The sequence below is a fragment of the Nomascus leucogenys genome, chromosome 8, assembly GCF_006542625.1.
Source record: "Nomascus leucogenys isolate Asia chromosome 8, Asia_NLE_v1, whole genome shotgun sequence".
NCBI classification, from domain to species: domain Eukaryota; kingdom Metazoa; phylum Chordata; class Mammalia; order Primates; family Hylobatidae; genus Nomascus; species Nomascus leucogenys.
In genome coordinates this window covers 103,919,384-103,935,200 of record NC_044388.1, presented here as the reverse complement: position 1 = coordinate 103,935,200, position 15,817 = coordinate 103,919,384, and the positions used below count along the sequence as shown (strand labels likewise).

At 53.7% G+C, this 15,817-nt stretch overlaps 1 protein-coding gene across 1 annotated transcript; it reads right to left on the bottom strand.

Annotated features, from left to right (window-relative positions):
* Positions 1-9,185: 9,185 nt before the first annotated feature.
* CDK9 (cyclin dependent kinase 9) lies at positions 9,186-13,820 on the bottom strand. The gene is made up of 7 exons (XM_030817861.1): positions 13,054-13,820; positions 12,511-12,592; positions 11,687-11,777; positions 11,182-11,348; positions 10,910-11,081; positions 10,603-10,751; positions 9,186-10,114 (listed from the first exon to the last, which is right to left on the bottom strand). Exons 1-7 carry the CDS (start codon positions 13,491-13,493, stop codon positions 9,749-9,751), a joined length of 1,467 nt encoding a protein of 488 aa, XP_030673721.1. The 5' UTR covers positions 13,494-13,820; the 3' UTR covers positions 9,186-9,748.
* Between the last annotated feature and the right edge of the window lie 1,997 nt (positions 13,821-15,817).

Genomic DNA, 15,817 nt, shown 5'->3' with positions numbered 1-15,817 from the left:
ACATAGCTGAAAAAAACACTTTTCTTATGTTTTCTTTTTAAATTCTGGTGTTTTTTGGATAATATATCATTCAAATAGTTCAAAGATTGGCTGGGCGTGGTGGCTCACGCCTATAATCCTAGCACTTTGGGAGGCCAAGGCGGGTGGATCACTTGAGGTCAGGAGTTTGAGACCAGCCTGGGCAACGTGATGAAACCCTGTCTTTACTAAAAATACAAAAATTAGCCAAGCTTGGTGATGCGCGCCTGTAATCCCAGCTACTTTGGAGGCTGAGGCACAAGAATCACTTGAACCCGGGAGGCGAAGATTGCAGTGAGCCAAGATTGTGCCACTGCACTCCAGCCTAGGTGAAAGAGCAAGACTCTGTCTCAAAACAAACAAAAAACAACAAATAGTTAAAGGGTCAAAACTGTGTACAGCAAAAAGCCTCCCTCTCTGGGAGCTGAGATTCCAGCACCCTAATCCTCCTTCCTCAAAGCAGTCAATGTTATGTTTCTTGTCACCTTTCCAGAGATATGTTATGCATTTACAAGCAAATACAAATATATATTGATTTCCCTTTTATACCCACAGATAGCAGCAGACTGTAAGGCAAGCCTGCCTTGTACTTTCTCCATGTCCCTTTTTAACCAGGGCCCTATTCTGGACTGTGTCGGTACATAAGGGCCACTCCGTTGGCTAATTTGTTTTGAAGCTGTGTGGTACTCCATGGTGTGGAAGTACTACTGTGTATTCAGCCAGCTGCCTATTGATGGACATTTGGGTTGTTTCCAATATTTTGCTGTTACAAGCAATGGATAACATTTTACCCAAGCTACAGTGGGTAACATTTACCTTCATCATTTCTTCCTTGTGTGGGATATTTCATGGATAAATTCCAAGAAGTGCAATTGCTGGGTCGAAGGTGACCTGCACTTGACATTTTTTGTTGTTGTTGTTTCTGAGACAGAGTCTCACACTGTCACCTAGGCTAAAGTGCAGTGGTGCCATCTCGGCTCACTGCAACCTCCACCTCCTAGGTTCAAGCAATTCTGCCTCAGCCTCTTGAGTAGTTGGGATTACAGGTGTGCGTCAGCACGTCTGGCTAATTTTTGTATTTTGTAAAGACAGGGTTTCACCATATTGGGCAGACTGATCTTGAACTCCTGACCTTGTGATCCACCTGCCTCGGCCTCCCAAAGTGCTGGGATTACAGGCGTGAGCCACTGTGCCCAGCTGACATTTTTATACACACGGCCACACTGTCCCCCAGAGGGGTACAAGTTTCCCCGACTCCAGCAGTGCATGAGCCAGCATTTCCTCACATCTTCAGCAACACAGCCAGCTTTGATCCTTGCCAATCGTAAGGTGGAAAAATGGATTATCTGACTAGTTATCATTTATACTTATTTTATCGTGAAGGAGGCTGAACACTTTTTTGTGTTTAACAGCCGTTTGTGGCCGGCCACAGTGGCTCTTGCCTGTAATCACAGTACTTTGGGAGGCTGAGGCAGGTGGATCACCTCAGGTTCAAAATCAGTCAACATGGTGAAACCCTGTGTCTACTAAAAATACAAAAGTTAGCCAGGTGTGGTGGCACCTGCCTGTAATCCCAGTTACTTGGGAGGCTGAGGCAGAAGAATCGGTTGAACCTGGGAGGTGGAGGCTGCAGTGAGCCAAGATCGCACCACTGCACTCCAACGTGAGGGACAGCAAGGCTCCATCTCAAAAAAAGAAAAAAACAAAACAAAACAAAAAGCTGGCTGGGCGCAATGGCTCACACCTACAATCCCAGCTCTTTGGGAGGCTAAGGCAGGCGGATCATGAGGTGAGGAGTTCAAGACCAGCCTGACCAACATGATGAAACCCCATCTCTACTCAAAATACAAAAATTAGCCAGGCATGGTCATCCGTGCCTGTAATCCCAGCTACTAGGGAGGCTGAGGCAGGAGAATCACTTAAACCCGGGAGGCAGAGGTTGCAGTGAGCCCAGATCGCGCCACTGCACTTCAGCCTGGGCGACAGAGTGAGACTCAATCTCAAAAAAAAAAAAAAAAAAAGCTGTTTTCTTTCTTTTACAGCCCACTCACCTCCTTTGTGGCTTTTTATTTGAAAAGCCACAAATATTTATAGAAGGAACTAGAAGTGTAAAGGGAAAAATCAAAGGGATCTTCATCATGCAGCTGGAGAGGGAATCGCCGTTGGCCTTTTGGTGACCACGAAGGCACTGCGTTCTCTCTCTCCAGGACGAACGATAGAAACACAGTCATTGTTGGAGACAAAACAAAGGGGGCAGGGGAACCAGTAAGTGGGCCAGTGCCCACTCATGCGGGCAGATCTGCAGGTACGTGTGGAGGGAAGGAGGGGCTGGGGTAGGAGCAGACTGAGGAACTCTGCCTTAACCCCCACCTTCCCACAGGGAAATGATGTCATTCATTCACTTATTCACTGGGAAGAAATTATCTCTGCCAGACCCTGGGCTAGATGCTGGGGTCACTGTGGAGAACAGAAGACAAGGTACTGCTCACAGAGCACCCAGTCCTGGGGGTGAAAGGGCAGCAAAGAAAGAAATTCACAAAGGAATATACAGATTTACAAACCCTGATCAGGTCAGAGGGTAACTACCCACTGTAGAGTGGCAGGCTAAGGCTGAGAGACAGACAGCTGGGGCCTCACAGTGGGTCAGGTCTTTCTAAACTCAGATCTGCCTGGGATACTACACTCTCTCCTGCCCTGTCATATACTCGGGATTAATAAAATCCACAAGTTCACTGTGGCCTGGTCCCTGCCTGCTTCTGGACTCATCCCCCACTTACAGGGCACAGTCCCTGCCAGCTGGTAAGGACTTCAGCAATTGGCCTTGGCCTCTCCCACCTGCAAGGTTTTGCTCGCAATGTTTGCCTCTGCTGAAACACCCTTACCTTGTGTTTGTCCTCTTTCCTTTTTTGGGGTGGGTTATTTTTTGTTAACATTTATTAAGTAGGCACTCGGCTGGGAGCAGTGGCTCAAGCCTGTAATCCCAGCACTTTGGGAAGCCACGGTGGGTCAGTCACTTGAGGCCAGGAGTTTCAGACCAGCCTGGCCACAACAGTGAAACCGCATCTTTACTAAAATTACAAAAATTTGTTGGGCCTGGTGACACTCCGGTAGTCCCACTACTTGGGAGGCTGAAGCAGGAGAATCTCTTGAACTAGGGAGGCGGAAGTTGCAGTGAGCCGAGATGGCGCCACTGCGCTACAGCCTGGGCAACAGAGTGACAGAGTAAGACGCTGTTTGAAAACAAATAAACATTTATTAAGCACTTATCCCTGTGTTTGGCACCTGGAATCTCATGAAAATTGTGTGAATTACAGATGATCCCTATTTTACAGATGGAAAAATGGAAGCTCAGAAAGGTTAATCAACTCACCCAGGAATACAGCAGGCACATGGACGTGGCAGAGCCAATTCAAACCCAGATTACTGACTTTAATGTTGGTCCTTGCACCTTACCACCACCTGTCTGGTCACCCTGGCCCTCTCTGCTGTCGAACTGCTGTGTGACCATGGGCAAGACACTTCCCTCTCTGATCCTGTCTGACTCTTAGTTTCCTCTTTAGGAGGATGAGGATTTTTTTTTTTTTTTTGAGATGGAGTCTCGCTCTGTCGCCCAGGCTGGAGTGCAGTGGGAGACCTCAGCTCACTGCGAGCTCCGCCTCCCGGGTTCACGCCATTCTCCTGCCTCAGCCTCCCTAGTAGCTGGGACTACAGGCGCCCGCCACCACGCCTGGCTATTTTTTTGTATTTTTAGTAGAGACGGGGTTTCACCTTGTTAACCAGGATGGTCTCAATCTCCTGACCTCGTGATCCGCCCGCCTTGGCCTACCAAAGTGCTGGGATTACAGGTATGAGCCACCGGTGCCCAGCTTTTTTTTTTTTTTTTTTTTTTGAGACAGAGTCTCACTCTGTTGCCCAAGCTGGAGTGCAGGGGCCTGATCTCGGCTCACTGCAACCTCCACATCCCGGGTTCAAGAGATTCTCCTGCCGCAGCCTCCAGAGTAGTTGGGATTACAGACATGCGCCACCATGCCTGGTTGTCTCTTCTTTTTCTTTTTTTTTTTTGAGACGGAGTCTCGCTCTGTTGCCCAGGCTGGAGTGCGGTAGTGTGATATTGGTTCACCGCAACCTCTGCCTCCCAGGTTCAAGTGATTCTCCTGCCTCAGCCTCCCAAGTAACTTGGACTACAGGTGCCCACCATCACGCCCGGCTAATTTTTGTATTTTTAGTAGAGACAGGGCTTCGTCATCTTAGCCAGGCTGGTCTCGAACTCCTGACCTCATGATCCACCCGCCTCGGCCTCCCCAAGAGCTGGGATTACAGGCATGAGCCACTGCGCCTGGCCGTCTTTACCAGAATTTTCAGAGGAAAAAAATGTAGGATTTTTTTTCAATTTGTTCTCACCCTCCACGCATGCTAGGTGCTGAGCTGAGCCCTGTGAGGGGCTGGCAGCATCGCCCCCAAGAAACTGAGGCTTAGACAGAAAAGGCCACCTGCCTGGTCACCGGGTTCTCCTACCTGGAAGGAGGCAGTTTTAGCTGAGGAAGGATGTCCAGATGGGCCCTCCATGGTTCCTTCCCACCAGAACTTCTCAGCCATGGGCAATGAGGTAGTCAGGGACCTGGCACCTTTCATCCCTTGGTTTCCTGCTCCCCTTCTGGGTAGGGCACAAAGTGACACACAAGTGTGGGCACCTCTGCTAAGCCAGCTGTGCTCAGGATTTAACTAGAGCTGTGAGGCTGCCTGACCCAGAAAACGTGATTTGGGAGACGCCAAGGCCTTCCCTCCCCTGACGGGACTGGGGGTGCAGGGAGAAAGGTTTTACCTGATAGGTTCCCGCCCTCATCCTAGGGTCAGCCCAGGGACTTAGCCTCCCTGGCGGGTTTCCGGAGTGGAGCATGGGACTGGTCAGAACCTCACCGCGAGTTAAATAACAACTGGGTGGAGGTTAAAGGTAAGCACGCAGACAGGCAGGTGGGTGGGAGGGGAGGGGAGAGGGCTATGCTTGGGAGGCTTCCAGACCTTGGGGCTGGCTTTATGTGGCCTCTTCCAGGCCTCCTTATCCCAGCCCACCCACCTTACAGTTAGGGCCCGTCTTGCCCTTGCCCTGCCAGGGTGAGATCCTGGCCAGGGAGAGAAGTACATAAAGTACAGCGTGGACGCAGGACACCCTTGACTTAAGAGTCCAAGTCCGCTGGAGGAAGAGGCTTTGTTTCACCAAATCACTTGGGCAAAAAGCAGCCAGGTAGCCGGGAGTGAGTGGCAGGCACCTGTAATCCCAGCTATTCGGGAGGCTGAGGCAGGAAAATCACTTGACCCCAGGAGGAGGACATTGTAGTGAGCCGAGATCACGCCACTGCAATCCAGCCTGGGCGACAAGGCCAGACTCTGTCTTAAAAAGATAATAATAAAATAAAAATTATACAGAGGTTAAAGGTTAAGCTGTAACATACTTGATTCCCTCAGCCCTTTTTGGCTGTTTTACTATAATCCCTATTTTGATCGTTATGCTAATATTTGTGGAAAGAGGTCTTGTATTTGCTGAATCATAATGAGATCAGTACTACTTTGCCTGGTTTAAGTACAAATGAATAAAACCACCATTTTTCCTTTAAAAAAAAAAAAGCCAGGATGTGACTCCAGGCTCTTAAAAAAACAAACAAAAGCCAGGACACAGAACTCATTCCCCTGCCTGAGCTCATCCCCGCAAGCTGGCGAAGGCTTTTCCCATCTACGCAGCCTCTTCGGCCATCTGTTCACTGCACTCACGCTACTGTATCCCAGAGACTCACGTGTGCCAGGAACTATCTAGGTGCTGGGAACATGGTAAAAGCCCCACAAGGCCCTGCCCTCTGGGGAGCCTTTATTCCAGGCGACATACCTCCCTCCACAGGTGGAAACAGCACCCATGTCACACCAGAGCTTGAGGCCAAAGCTAGAGAAGCCTCACCTGACTGGCCAGTCCCTGTTCCTCCCTGGGAAGAGGGGTGAGGATGAGCTTGGGTCAGCAGCTCCAAGGTTTAGGGCCTGTCTTGGTTGTTTTAAAATGTAGCTTAATTGGCTGGGCCTGGTGGCTCACACCTGTAATCCCAGCACTTTGGGAGGCCAAGGCAAGAGGATCCCTTGAGCTGAGGAGCTGGAGACCAGCCTAGGCAACAAAGTGAGACTCCATCTCTAAAAAACATATGTATTTTTTAAAAATGTTTTAAAATGAAAAGATGGCTTAATTGCATGAACAAATGTATTAGTTAACCAACTATGAGGAAACACCAAGAAACATAAGAACCACACACTCTACAAAGCTCCCCAAAGGCTCCCCGGCCCTTGGCACTTGTACCCACACACCCACCCCACAAAGCCTTGTCTCGATTTCTGCTTCCACGTCATGCTGAACCCCTCAGTTCCCCCCTACTTTTCCCCTTATCCCACTTTGTTGTTTTCCATGGAACTCAATCAAACCAGTTTGGACCTACTGGAAGGTGAGCTCCACTGGGGTGGGGGTGGGCCACCACTATTTCCAGCTGTATTAAGTCCCGAAGAGGGTGACCCTTGGAAGACGCACCTAATAAATATGCTCAATGAACAAATGAGACCATCAAAATTGCAGTGAGGGTTCAATGAGATAAAGACTATCATTGACTATCATTGTGTAATTGCTTTTAAAAAATTACTGTAAGTGGAATTGCTGAGTCAAAGAATATGAATCTTTTAATCCTACAAAGAAAATACAATTAGGCCAGCCCTGTGTTTATCCACACTCAATTCCTAGCGACTGCTGTCAGGACAGCACACAATAGCTTTAATTTCGATTTTTTTTTTTTTTTATAAGTCTTGCTCTGTTGCCCAGGCTGGCATGCAGTGGTGTCATCTCAGCTCACTGCAATCTCTTGCCTCCTGGGTTCAAGCGATTCTCCCCTCTGCCTCCCAAGTAGCTGGGATTACAGGCATGCACCACCACACTGGGCTAATTTTTTTTAGTAGAGATGGAGTTTCGCCTTATTGGCCAGGCTGGTCTTGAACTCCTGTCCTCAGGTGATACACCCACCTTGGCCTCCCAGTGTTGGGATTACAGTCCTGAGCCACCACGCCCAGCCCTGATTTGGATTTTTTTTTTTTTTTTTTTTTTTTTTTTTGAGACAGGAGTCTCACTCTGTTACCAGGCTGGAGTGCAGTGACTCGATCTCAGCTCACTGCAACCTCCACCTCCCTTGTTCAAGTGATTCTCCTGCCTCAGCCTCCCAAGCAGCTGGGACTACAGGTGTGCACCACCATGCCCAGCTATTTTTTTTTTTTTTTTTTTTTTGAGACAGTCTCTCGCTGTGTCACCCAGGCTGGAGTATTTGGCTCACTGCAACCTCCACCTCCTGACCTCATCATCCGCCCGTCTTGGCCTCCCAAAGTGCTGGGATTATAGGCGTGAGCTGCTGCACCTGGCCAATTTGGATTTATTTGACTAGTTATACTGGGTTGAAGTGTGCCCCCCGAATTCATGTCCTCTCCAAGCCTCAGAATGTGACCTTATTTGGAAAGAGGGTCTTTGCAGACGTAATCAGTTAAGATGAGGTTGAACTGGGTCAGGGTGGCCCCTAAATCCAGACTGGTGTCCGTACAAGACAGACACATAGGCCGGGTGTGGTGGCTCATGCCTATAATCGCAGCACTTTGGGAGGCCAAGGCAGGTGGATCACCTGAGGTCAGGAGTTTGAGACTAGCCTGGCCAACATGGTGAAACCCATCTCTACTAAAAATACAAAAATTAGCCAGGCGTGGTGGCAGGCACCTGTAATCTCACCTACTAGGGAGGCTGAGGCAGGTGAATCGCTTGAACCCAGGAGGCGGAGGTTGCAGTGAGCCAAGATCATGCCGTTGCACTCCAGCTTGGGCAACAAGAGCAAAACTCCATCTCAAAAAAAAAAAAGACACACACAGAAGGAAGAATGCCATGTGAACACAGGCAGAGACCAGAGTGACGCCTCTACAAGCCTAAGGGATACAAGGACTGCCAGCAGCCACCAGGAGTCACGGGAAGGATTCTCCCTCCTTCAGATCCTCCAGAAGGAACCAACCCTGCCACCAATGACTTTTGGAACCAACAGAATAAATCTGTTACTTTAAGTTAGCATGCTTGTAGCAATTAGAGAAGTCTCAGGAAAACAAATACACCAATCAAGAATTTTTTCCTTGGCTGGATGCAGTGGCTCACACCTGTAATCCCAGCACTTTGGGAGGCTGAGGTTGGCGGATCACCTGAGGTTAGAAGTTCGAGACCAGCCTGGCTAAGATGGCAAAACCCCATCTCTACTAAACATACAATTAGCTGGGTGTGGTGGTGGGCGGTAATCCCAGCTACTCAGGAGGCTGAGAAAGGAGAATCGCTTGAACCAGGGAAGCAGAAGTCGCAGTGAGCCGAGATCTCACCACTGCACTTCAGCCTGGGAAACAGAGTGAGACTCTGTCTCAAAAAAAAAAAAAAAAAATTTTTTTTTTCTTACTTTCACTGGCCTTTTGTGTTGTGGTCTGGGTCAGTTTCTGTAAACGAAGGACAGTTCTGGTCAAAGGTTTTGCCAACCTTCCTTCCTGGCCTCACTTCAAGGTCTCTGCCTGTAAGAGGATGTAGGAAATTGACCTCCAGAATGTCTCTTCCTAACTTCAGGCTCACAGAAAACGTGCCTGCCAGAATGTGCCACTCCTTAAAGGTTCCCAGGGATTCTACCTTCAGTCTGTTTTTTTCTCCCACATACTCCCCACCCCCATCCAAACTACTGCCACCTTCCAAGACCCCTGTGATCCCTTCACCCTCTGCCCACTTTCTGTCTCCAGCCTTCCCCAGGCCCTCTACCCAGCAGTCTGAGGGACCATCCTTCTCAGGTGACAGGCCAAATTGTCACTCCAGTGATTTGCCCAGCTGGGTGACCACCACAGCCACAGCAGCTCGCAGCAGGCCCTCACCAATTCCCTCACTAGGGACATGAGATGTGTCCTGGAAGGCACCCAAGAGGAAAAACAGACAAAGGTCCTTTCCAATTATGTAAGAGAACATGAACTGAGATAAAAAAGTCAAGACCTCCAGTGACTTGCCAATCAAGTACCAATGGTCAGGCCCAACCCGCTGCTGACTGTAGGGGAAGAGCTGGTGGTGTGTGCGCAGAACAAAACACACATCAGGTCCTGGAGGAAAAAAAAAACAAAAAAAAACAAAAAAAAAAAACCTCAACTTTTAATTCTAACGGACCAAACTGTGCCCAGGAATGTCTCCAAACAATGGAACCAAAAGAAACACGATAAAATTATCCTGCTGAAGAAACCAAGAGTTTGTGCCAGCCCCAGTGCTTCTGAGGGTTAGGCCAAAAACAGCCCATTCCTGGGGCCAGCCCTGTCCCCACACAGGGTTCTCAGCCCGAGAATAGGATTGTGGGTGGGTGAGGGACCTGTCCCCTCTTCCACCATGCTGGGAGCTCTTAGAAAAAGTCAGTGGTGGGCGAGCCCGTCCTCCTACCCCATGGAAACCCTCTGGGAACCATCCAGAAAGCCAGCGAGGACAGGACAGCTCCAGTGCCCTCCTGGCCTCTCAGCCAATGCTCCACTCCAGTCCACTCAGCGGGCTGCTTCCAGAGCCCAGGGTGGGGATTAAATAAAATATGCATGAGAGATATAAACTCAAATGCCCCGTCTCCACGACGCAAGTCACATAGCAGAAGGGAAAACACAAGAGCCCTAGTGGCAGCGCCGGCCCTCAGAAGACGCGCTCAAACTCCGTCTGGTTGGTGGTGGCGGGATTGCGACTCTGGTTGGTGGACTGCTGGGTGATCTGGCTGCCCTTCCGGCGCGGTGGTGCCAGGTACTCGAACATGGATGTCAGGTGGGTGGAGAGCATGCCCTTGAGGTCGGAGGGCATGGGGTCGGACCAGAAGAAGTCATGGTTGAGGGCGTCGTCGCTGTCGATGCGCTGGGCAGGGTCCAGCACCAGCAGCTTGTCGATGAGGTCCAGGGCGTATGGGTCACGCACATAGGCCTTCAGCCTGTCCTTCACCTTCCGCTTCTGGCCCTTGACCAACTCCAGCTTTTCATACAGCTCATAGTTGTCCACGTTTGGCCACACCTGGGAGGGAGGGGGCGTTGAGAGAGGATGGAGTCTGGTCAGGAGGTGCGTGGCTTATCCCTTCGTCGAGGCCTAAAAGGACTAAAATACTTGCTCCACTCGGAGGCTCCCAGACCGCTACTCGACCCCTCCCAGGAGAAGCAGTGCCCGTCATGGATTGGCACATACCACGTGCCAGGTCCTTCTACCCACATCACCTGGAATATGGGCTCCAACCCTGATACACGTCACATTTCTGGTTCACAGAAGAGAAACCCAGCGCTGACTCAGATGTTCTGCCCAAGGCCACAGAACGGCTGATGGAACCGAGACTGACGCACAGCCTGTGTCAGGTGTTTTTTTCTCCCACGCACTCCCCACCCCAGGACATGCCCTGTCACCAAACCAGCCTCCCTTCCAGAGAGGAGCGCTCCTTCCATTCTACTCCCCACTCCTTCTCTGCCGGGGGACCTCGATCTCTGCACTCCATGGGGACCGGGGCCCCGTACCTCAGGGGTGATGGAGCCACAGAGCTGACTGATGAGGGCGAGTTGGTGCTGCTCCGTGTTGCCCTGCATGATGGGGCTGCGGGTCCACATCTCTGCCATGATGCACCCAGCACCCCACAGGTCAATGGGGGGGCCGTAGTCCCGCTCCCCTGGGAAGAAGAGCGTACCAGGAGGGCCCCTTGAGCCCGAGGGCCTCCTGAGGCTCAATGCCCCAGGGCCGGCAGCTCAAGAAGCCCTGGCAGTTGGGGGGAAGGGGCCAGGTAGATGCCTGGCCCTCACCCCCCTTGGCCCGCTCGGGAGTCCTCACCGAGCAACAGCTCCGGGGGCCGGTACCAGAGTGTCACCACACGGTTGGTGTAGCGGTTGGGCTGGCTGTTCTTGGCCAGGCTGAAGGCCCGGGCCAGCCCAAAGTCTGCCAGCTTCAGGACCCCATCACGAGTGATAAGCACATTAGCAGCCTTCATGTCCCTATGCAGAATCTGCAGGAAGGGCAAGAATGGGTCCTTTAGCGACATCCACCCGGGAGTGGGAGCCAAGGCCAGCCCAAGCCTGGGTCCTCCTCCCAGCTCTGGCCCCCACCTTATTCCTGTGGATGTAGTAGAGGCCGTTAAGCAGCATCTGCATCACCCTCTTGATCTCAGACAGCGTGAACTTGACCAAAACGTTGCTCAACAGCCCAGCAAGGTCATGCTCGCAGAAGTCAAACACCAGGTATATACTACCCTTGCAGCGGTTATAGGGGGAAGCTGAGGCAGGAAGAGAAGGAAAAAAAAGTCAAGAAAACCACACCCAACACACTTTCCCACAACCAGCTTCTTTCTTCCTGCTCCAACCCACGGGCGCCCATGCCCTCCAGAGCATCTGTCTGTTCCTTCCTTCACTGGTCAAATATTTTCTGAGTGCCTCTTCTGGGCCAGGGCAGGCCCCGAGGAAGCACCAGCTAAGATGAAAGAGGACCACAAAAAGCAGTCACCATGGGTCCATCTGAGTTAAGAGGAGGCAGTTTAGGTGTGTCTAGTTCCAACTTTACAAACAAAACCTTACGCTACAAGTGTCATCTTCTCGTAAGAACCAAACAACTTACCTTTGGTTCGACAAATCTCAATCAAGTTGACCACATTCTCGTGTTTTAGAAGCTGAAGGATCTTGATCTCCCGCAAGGCTGTAATGGGGAACTGGGTGGGAGAGAGGGGAAAGTGGTCAAGAGTGAGCGCAGTATAGAGCCTAGCCCTGGGGTCTGTACTAAGAGGCAAGTTGGGAGACAGAGCAAGATCATGGGCTCTGAAACCAGCTGTCTCAGAGGGCTTGTCTGTAAAATGGATATAGTAGTAGCATGCACACTTCAAGGTGATGGTTTGAGACAACAAACTGAAACAGCAATACTTTGCTATTAGCCACTAAATGCTCGGTGGTTTCAGTCTTCAAACTTCAGCTCTATGTCTGTTTCGTTGGCAACAAACATGATTTAAAAACGTCCTTGCTGAAGCACATTAGGCAAAAGAAGGTTTACGGGAAGTTGTACTAGAGCTAAGATGGGGTGGAGAAGAGACTGCTCCTTTTAAATACATCAAATAATTGAGTATTAGACACCTTTCAAAAAGCAGACATATGTATCTTCCTTTTACATTAAGCAAAATTTAACACTAAAAAAAGGTGTTTAAAGGCTTCCTAACTTCGTAAGATAAAGTGCACACGATGCATGCATCAACTCCCCCTCCTGGCCTCACCCATAACTGCCTAAGAATGAAACATTTAGTTTTAGGATGGAGGTCAAATTCCCTGGAAATTTCTGCACTACTACAAAAAAATTAAATCTCAACCTGAGACTCCCAGAAGCAGCAGGGTGGAAAACGGACCCGGGGTCCCGGGCAGTTAGCCGGCCAGCCCGCACGCCCGATCCGTACTCACCCCCTCCTTCTCGTTTTCCATCAGTACCTTCTTCAGAGCCACCTTCTGGCCGGTCTTGCGGTGCCTGGCCTTAAACACCTCCCTGCAGGCGGAAAGGGAGACCGGAGAACTCATCAGGCCATTTCCGCAGGGCCCGCCCCTCCCCCACTACAGGAGGAGAGGCGGCAGCAAAGAGATTCCCGGGCGGGGCTGGGCTAGGTACCCAGGGCACGCGGCTACCCGGCCACCCGGCACCCTGTCTCGTTCGGGGCCTTTGCTTCCTTCCCTCAGTCCCTTCTCCTCACTTGGGCGTCCCTTGGAGAAGTCCCGCTCCCCTCACGGGCGCCTCTCTGCAGCCTCTCCCCGCCCCCACCAAGGGCCTCAGGCTCCTCCCCACCAGCCGGCTCCGTCAGGCCGGGGCGGGGTGCGGCGCGGCCTAGAGACCAGCGGGCAAGCCCGGAGACAGACGACTTCTCTGCCAACTCGGGCGGGGCCCCGGGCATCCCGACGTCGGCCCTACGGGTTTAGGCCCAGGGCTCCAGGCCCCGAGGGGCCCAGCCTTACCCGAAGGTGCCTTGGCCGATCTTGGCGAGCTTCTCGTATTTGGAAACTTCATCACAAAAGGGGCACTCCACCGAGTCGTACTGCTTTGCCATGGCCGCCTCCAACGCGCCGCCGCCGCCCCCAGTCGCTGCTGCTGCCGCTCCTGCTCCGGGTCCCGCCGCCGCCGCACTCCAGGCCCCTCCGCGGCCGCGCCACTTCCGCCTCCACGGCCACTTCCGGCCTCGCGGAGCCGACCCCGCCTCTTCCGCCCGCCGCCCGCCGCCAGGCCCCCTGGGACTTGTAGTTCCCGAGAGGCCAGGGGGAGCCGGAGCTGCAGAGGCGCCTCCGCCGCCGCCGCTGCCCCCGCCTCCGCCGCCGCCACTACTGGCGGCGGCCCCGATCGGGGGCGCGGGGAGCCGGGGCGCCGGAGCTGGGGCTCGGGGTGGCGCGTCCCGCTGCATGGGCCCGGGCCGCCGCTGCTGCCGAAGCTGCTGCCGCTCTGGCGCCCGATCCGGGGCCAGCCGCAGTGCCCTGCTCCTCCTCCTCCGACGGCGCCGCCTCCGCCGGGCTGCGCGGGGCGGCGGGCGGGGGGGCGGCCCCCGAGCCGCGGCCTGGGGGCTCCCTGGCCGGACCCGGGCCCGGGGCGGCCGGGCGAGGGGGCGAGACGGAAAGAGCCGACTAGGAGACGGCCCGAGAGCCCGGGAGGGGGCGCGTTATAAAGGGGGAGGTGCCCGGCCTCGCCCTCCTCTCCTCCTCCGCCCGCCCCCGCCCTCCTCCCTCCCACCCTCCGCGGCCGCACCTGCCGCCGCCGCCACCGCCCGCCCGCTGTCCGCCGGCCGCCCTCGTCGCGTCACCGCCCGCGGCCCCTCCTCCGCCTTCGGAGGTGGGGCCCCGCGCTCGGCACCTGGCTGCGGGCGCCCCGCCGCGTGCCTCAGTTTACCCCCACATGCCGGCTGCCGCGGAGAGCCCCTTCCTCTCCGGCTCGGAGTGCCCCCCCCCCAACAGGCGAAGGCGGGAGGCGCGGAGGGAGCGTCCTGCGGCCCTAGGAGGAGAGAACGGCCCCCGCCTCCGCCTCCCCAGGTCCCCGCCACCCTCCGTTGACATGGCAACCGACGGCCGCCAGGGGGCGCGGCGGCACTGGAGGCGACGAGCAAGCAACGCCCGGGCCTTCTATCGCTGGGGCCTGGCTCTCCGGGAGGCAGGGATGGGACCCGCAGGACTCCCGCCTCCAGTGAGTCGTGCCAGAGCTGGTCGGGCCCCGGGTCAGTAATCGCAAAAAACAGCTACCATTTTCTCAGCACTCTTGTGTACTCAGGAAGTGCTGGGCGTTCCCGCCGAATCCTGAATCAACAGCCCATAGGATCACTAACCCATTTTGCAGAAGAGGACGTTGAGGCTCAGAAGTGAGGTCATTTGCCCAAGGTCACACGGCGACAAAGCTGGGACCCGAACCTGGATGTCTGAATGAAGGGGATTCTCTTGACTCACGCTATTCGCGGTTGGGCCAGGAGGATAGCAGTGGGGAGGCCTGCTGTCCTTATGCAGGCGCGAGCTCACCGTTCACCGCCCCCCATCTCCCTCCCCCATCGCGCCCATCCCTTCCCTCGCATCTTTCTGGCTCCAGCGGCCCCCAGATTCTCCCTCCAGCTCTGCCCAAGGACAGCCTCCAGCAAAGCCGTCTTTTCTGCCTCCTCTGCCCCGCTTCAATCTGCCCCCTCCTCTCCAGCCCTCTGCGGGTGGATCCTGAGACCTAGCCCCCCAGTCGGGCCTCTCTGTCCCCCAAGAACCTGAATGTGACATTGGAGGCTCTTTCCAGTTCACACCCCACCCCCCAGGCTGTGGCCATGCAAATCTCTCTACTGTCTCCCCAAGCCTTCCTGCGTTCAGGGTTCAGGGCGGTGCTCCCCTGATCCCACACTCCCCCAGACTCTCGGTACCCTCTCTTCCTGCAAGAAGCCATTGGGGTGGGCGCGGTGGCTCACGCCTGTAATCCCAGCACTTTGGGAGGCCAAGGCAGGCGGATCACAAGGTCAGAAGTTCGAGCCAGCCTGGCCAATATGTTGAAACCCCGTCTCTACTAAAAAGACAAAAATTAGCCAGGTGTGGTGTTGGGCGCCTGTAGTCCCAGCTACTCGGGAGGCTAAGGCAGGAGAAATGCTTGAACCCAGGAGGTGGAGGTTGCAGTGAGCCGAGGTCTTGCCACTGCACTCCAGCCTGGTGACAGAGTGAGACTCCGTCTCAAAAAAAAGCCCTCGGGGTGGCTCCCAGCTCTCACCCCACACTGCTTAGCCTCAAAGCCTCCTAGGAGGAGGCAGGAATGGCTTTGGTGACCTCGATGTCACAAGAGGTCTTGTTCTGGGGAAGGGCACTACCAGGGAGGGGCTGGAAGGTCAGGCTGAGGAGGAAGGAGCCCTCTCCTGAGAATAATGTGGAGCCAGAGAGGGGTTTAGGCAGGGAGTGACGTAGGGTCGGCTTCATGGGTACACTATTAGAAGCAGGAGGCTGTTTGCTAAATTGGAGGTGGGGAGGATAAGGAGTGAGACCATAAAAATTGTAGTAATGACAACTTCTTGACGGAAAATAAATGGTCCAAGCCCTACACTTGGCACTTGATGGGAATTATCTCAGTTGCCACTCAGCCACATGGGTATTGTTGTCACCTCCATTGTACACATCAGGATCCTGAGACCCAGCGGTGACATCACTTGGCCTGGGTCAAATAGCTGGTCAGTGACCATATTGGTATTTGAACCAGGTCAGTCTGGCACAAACCCCAGCACTTCCC